This window comes from Chenopodium album, chromosome 5, assembly GCF_948465745.1.
Source record: "Chenopodium album chromosome 5, dcCheAlbu1.1, whole genome shotgun sequence".
NCBI lineage: Eukaryota > Viridiplantae > Streptophyta > Magnoliopsida > Caryophyllales > Amaranthaceae > Chenopodium > Chenopodium album.
Genome location: NC_137838.1, coordinates 75,577,833 through 75,584,038, shown reverse-complemented (window position 1 = coordinate 75,584,038; position 6,206 = coordinate 75,577,833). Strand labels below are relative to the sequence as shown.

General features: G+C 34.5%; 1 protein-coding gene across 1 annotated transcript; it reads right to left on the bottom strand.

Annotated features, from left to right (window-relative positions):
* Positions 1-4,762: 4,762 nt before the first annotated feature.
* LOC145633177 (transcription factor bHLH101-like) lies at positions 4,763-6,206 on the bottom strand. Its single transcript, XM_081685455.1, has 3 exons — positions 5,865-6,206; positions 5,144-5,509; positions 4,763-4,870 (listed from the first exon to the last, which is right to left on the bottom strand). The coding sequence occupies exons 1-3, from the start codon at positions 6,204-6,206 to the stop codon at positions 4,763-4,765; spliced, it is 816 nt and encodes a 271-aa protein (XP_081541581.1).

Sequence of the window (6,206 nt, the reverse complement as noted above, 5' to 3'; positions counted from 1 at the left end):
CAAATAAACCCAAACACCTCTTGAATAATCATCAACTAAAGTCAAAAAATAGTGTGCACCACAAGTGGAAGGAGTTTTATACGACCCCCACAAATCACAATGTATCAACTCAAAAATTTGACTAGCTCTACTATCACTATTTGGAAAAACATCCCTAGACTGTTTAGCTTGAGGACACACTACACAAGCTTTATTTAAATGTTTCTTATCAGAACTACTAAGAATTGCAGGAACTAACTTGACAACTCTATCAGACGGATGCCCAAGTCTTCTATGCCACAGCTCAAAATCCGACAGTTGAGGAACTTGCACCGCACATACTGTAGGAATCCGCCTAAAGTAATAGATTCCATCCTTCCGTTCACCGGCTCCAATCAGGCTCCCCGAATGTTGGTCCTGTATAGCACATAAAGAATTAGTGAAACGAACAAAACAATTTGAGTCATCAATCATTTTTGACACCGATATTAAATTGCATTTTAATTGTGGAACAAAAAGAACATGCTCCAAGATTAAGTCATCGGCCAAACAAACACGACCTTCCTTGAAATCCACTGCTTGTTCACCATTAGGAAGACCCACGGGACAAGGTGAGATCATACACACATCCACTAAGCAAGATTCGTTCCCAGTCACATGATGAGAAGCCCCCGTATCTATAATCCAGGACGAAGACGACTCACCTTGCATTCGGTCTTTTGAATTGCCGTTTACCATGTTTAGCAGGGCTCGAACATCCTCGGGCTTGAGGTCTGCCAAGGAGACATTGTCCTCACCAACCTGTGAAGGTGTGGTGAGAACGTTAGCGCGCACAGCAGCTGGAGCAGGGGCAGCAGCCTTCGACTGAGCAGCAGCAGGTTTCGAGGACTGTCGCGAGCTGCTAGCACCCCCCTTACGTTGCTTCAATTCGAACCACCATTCCGGATAACCGTGAAGGTCAAAATAACCCGCATTGTCATGTCCCGATTTTTGGCAGTGGGTGCAAAACAATTTGGTTTTATCTCGGCGATCAATATTCCCTTTCCCACACATTGATGGTACAGCAAATACGTGAGCATCCTTGGGTTTCTCCTTCTCTGCCTTCCCCTTAGCAATACCACGAGACTCCTCCTCTTGAAGGAGAGCCTGGTATGCGCGATTTAAATCAGCTGGAGGCTGCTGGGATAGCAAGTTCGTACGCACAGCAGCATACTTGCTATCATCAAGGCTAATCAAGAATTGATGAAGCTGCTCTTCTTCCCTATCCTTAGCAATTTTGCCCGCAACATTGCACTCGCATTTGCCACATTCGCAACCATGAAGGGGCTTGAGTCTCGTGAGATCATCAAACAAGCCCATCAGAGTTGTGTAATATTCAGAGATCGACACACCATCGATCTGTCTACAATCAATTATTTTTGACCGAAGCTGTTGAAGCCGAGGTCCACTAGAGATGCAATATCTCTGTTCAAAGTAATCCCAGAGGCGTTTTGCCTCATCGAAATACGGCAGAGAAGCCGCAATTTTAGGGTCCATAGACCGTAATATCCAAGAGACTAGCATTGAATTCACCGTATCCCAATCCAACAATTTCCCTTTCTCAGCAGGTTTTTGGATTGTGCCATCGACAAATCCGAATTTTCGACGAGATCGAAGGGACAAAGTGATAGCCCGTGACCAAGCCAAGTAGTTGTCTCCAATCAAGACCACGTGAGTGATCAAATTTCCCGGTTGATCACCGGCTCTAAGGTAAAACGGAGAAGAAGGGTCAAGCTTCCCGTCACCAGACATGATTGTCGATCAAACAGGTGAAGAAAAAAAAATTCAGTTTTTAGGGTTTTTGGAGTGTTTTGGCTCCGATACCATGTCAAGAATGTGAATCCTTGGTTTGTGTATTACGTATAAGGGTATATTTATACAACCTAAGATCGGGCTAAAACATAAGCCCAATAGAAGCTAAATACATAAGCCTAGCTCAACATACCCGCAAACCAAGAGAGAGAGAGAGAGTCCACTTCACAGATCCAAGGAGGTTCCATCCCAAAACTATATGACAATAGGAGGAGTAGCCCCTTAGCCTTATAAAGTGTTTAACTCTTTTTTTTTTTTTTTTTTTTTATCAATGTAGGACACTTACATGTGTTATTTGGTAGGATAAAATTCAACAAATAATGCTCTATAAAATAACTAAATATCAATTTTGGTATACATGGCTAATAAGTAATAACTAGGAAACTAATGACACCAAGCCACCGACTATTGACGTATCGCCGTATCGGCCCATGACCCATGTATAAGCTTGCAAATTGCAATAGGAAAATAGAACGTGATGTGCTTGGAGACGAGGGGACGTATTGTTTAGAAAGTGTTTGTGCATGTTTTCTTTTTGTCCCAAATTAAAGCATGCAAAAGCAAAAGGAGCAAATTTGTAAAGCATGAAATGGCTAGTGTAAAGGATTTGATCAAATCATATTAATTGATATTGTTTATAGTTAACAATCCCTTGATTTACTCTTTAAATTGATAGTCAAAGATATCCCTTATTCTTAGCTAATGTTCCTAGACAAGTACTCCAATGTATCTAGTCGTATTATATTGCTTACTCATGTACTATATATACTCATGGAATCACATCAATATAATTAAAGCTTTCCAACATTCTCTTTCTCATAACTCTATCAGCTAGTAGTTGATATTGTTATATGCATCTCTTATTGAGTCTTGACTTGCCTCTCTTTACTCTTTAATTTATAATCATTTTATTAATTATTTTCCATTGGATTTGGTCACTTTGAAGATTTTTCGAGATTAGATGTATATCAAGGAAGTACGGATACACCTGTCAACTATCATATTTGTAATTGTATCTTATATTAAAAGTATCCAAGCCTCGATCCAACCTAGAAAGCATTATTTTCTATTTTTAGGTTTGTGGCTAAGAATCAAGTAATTCACTTTCAAAAATAAATATTCATAACAAACTAAAAAGTTATTATGTGTTAAATCTTTTAAAGGTTAAAGTTTATGCTACTTACTAAAGTTTTTAGAATTTTAATAGATTGACATACAAGTTATATATATTCTCAACTAAATTTTGATCAAATTCAAATTATGCATTATATAAAGAATAATATAAGTTGATAAAAAAAAATGTCTAAACATATATTTGATCTATAATAAACCAATCAATTAGCAGATTAACAAACATAAACATCTTTAAAATTCACAATCACTTGTCAAAAAAAAAAAAAAAAATCACAATCTCAGTGTCCCATTATTCTCTCTTATCCCTTAAATCAATAATTGTACTTTCAATTTGGTTTCTACTTTATAATTTGCTCTTAGCATATCTTCTTATGTTTCAATAGACTTATAACTAGAGCTATTGAATCAAGCATGTAAGTTAAATTATTCGATTTGGATCTTGTATGTTTAGGTCATATCAATTGGGTCATGTTAGATTAGTGTGTGTATATAAATTAGATCTGGGTTTGATTCTTTTAGAATTTGTTTGGGCCATTTTTAAATTGAAAAAATTGTTGAGAATAATCCTAATTTTCAACTATCCACTCAAAATAATCCCAACTATTACTACTCTCAATATAATTCCAAATTTAACAAAATCTGCTCAATTTGATCCAATTAACCGTTTACTAGCTAAGTTGGTTGTAAAATTAATTAATTCCCCCCCCCCCCCCCCCCCCTCTTTTTTAAGTTTATTATTGAAAAAAAAAGAAAAAAAATATATTGCAACTACGTTCATCTTTTTCAATCTCTTTACTACTTTTGTTGTGGGTGGTGGTCACCATACATATCCTTCGTCCTCATGCACCGTCGTACACTTATTCTTTTTTTTTTTTTTTTAAATGGTAATTCTAGTTATCAAGTAAAGTACAATTCAGGCTATGACACTGATGGTGGAGTTGTGGTGGGGCAATGATGGTGGTGGTTTGGTGTGTCATGGTAGTGGACTGGTGGGTGGCTATAGACCTATAGTGTGGGTTGGGTAACTAAACTCAGACTCTCAGAGGCTAATTTATTCAAGTTAATTATATAAAACATTGATTAATTAAATTAGAATCAATGAAAACAAAACACTTGTCTAATTAACCTATTTTACAGGTTACTAACATCTCTCAACAAGTTAAGAACCAAATTGAGCTGATTTTTTCAAAGTTGGGATTATACTGAAAATAATGATTATTGTGATTATTTTGAGAAGATCGCTGAAAGTTGAGATAATTGCTATCAAATTTTCCTTTTTAATTTAAATTAGGTTGATATTTGACGATTCTTCATTAAGCAAAAAAAGCTCAAGGCACATAAAAAAAGTGCTCTACCCCAAACAACTAAGGCATTTTTTTTTTCTTCTTATTTTTAATTTTTTTTTTTAACATCTTTCTTGCTAAAGTTGATTTTAAATATATTGGCCATATACTAATATACTTGAATGAAAATCTATAGACATGAATCTTTTTAACATAAGATAATATTTATGTGCGTATGATTGAAATCTACTGCTCTAGTCTCTAGACATTTCAATAAGTTTTATAACTGCTCTTAAAACACTTAAATTACATGAATGTTAACTAACATAGATCATTAAATCTTGTAAGTTGATAACTAGGATTTGGATTAATCTCCAACTATATATATATTGCTCCACTATATATATCCTTTATATATAGCTTTCTATACAAGAAGCAAAACGAAACGAAAAAAAAAAAGAAGCATTTGCATATACGAGTTGTATATATACTTGGTCATTCCTCCACCAAATACACTAGGAATACATCTGCATTTGCATCTGCTTTTGCTCTTGAAGCAAAGACAACAACACTTCATTTAACTTTTCCAAGTTTACGTTGTACCTTCCTTGACCTCCTTCCGTCTGTTATAACAACATACACATATCAGAATGTGTCACATGACTGGATTGATACTTTACTTTACATAGGTTTGGTAGGGTAATTATAATTTAAACAATACAGGTCACGCAAATAGAGACGATAACAATTTCAAAATTAGTGAGTTTTAAAGTGGACCAACCATAATTCTAATTGGACTAGTGATTTCAATTATTCCACGTAAATTATCTAATTCGTCCTAGACACCTTTTATGCTAAATAATTAATAATGAAATACAGGAATTCAAAAAACTTACCCACAAATAGATATTGTAGAAAGTCCTTCCTCCAAAAGATTGAAAAGATGAAACATCAATAACAAGATAACCATTCTTCTCAAGCACCAAAAGTACCTCACATATTGATATCCTCTCAACTGTTGATATTTGGATCACCATTTCTTTATCACCCAATTTATTTGAAGAAATCGAACACGACGTCGTTTCATCAATTATGCATTTTTTAGGGTTTTCTTCTTGAATAATTTTCCCAACATTTCCTTGTAATGCTGATATTTTTGATAAAAATACTTCTTTCTTACGAGCTAATTTATCCACTTCCTTTTGTAGTTGAGGTATATATTCAAGCACACGTCCAACTGTTGCTGGAATGCTTAGTTTTTTCTGCAACGTAATTTAAGCATGTTAGAAATTAATTAATGATTGCAATAATAGGTAACATATATATTTGCACGTAAGAATAATGTATGTTGGATAAGAACACCATATAATTAACGTTATTTTTACGTCTTGTGAAAATTTATGTCAATAAATTAACACGGAAAATATATCTTTATAGTTTATACTCCGTAATAACTTTGTCTTAACAACGGTAAATATTGTACTAGTTTGAATAATAGATTTTCCTTATAAACTAGCAATTTTATTATATGTTATAAATACACTATAAACCCTTTTTCTTGTAAAAATTAGAGGAAAAATGAGAGAAAAAATAATTGTTTTTAAAAAAAGTACTTACCCTCTGATCAGTTGCAGGGAGCAAAGCACGTAGAGAGGAATACATGTCATTGATCTTCTTTCTTCGATCTCTTTCACTTGCATTATGATTAAGCTTCTTCGATAACAAAGGATTTTTATCAAATTGATCTGTTGAGCTTGTATTTTGTGGCGATTCGCTTTGCTTAACATGATCACTAGACACTACTTGATGACTAACGCCACAATCTTGAGCTTGAGAAGTAACAAGAAACATAGAATCAATATCAAAATCGAAATTATCAAAATCTTGGTTTGTGTCTAATTCTAAGGGATACTCCCATCCCAAATTAGTAGGGCATAACAAAGGAGACATTGCCAACAT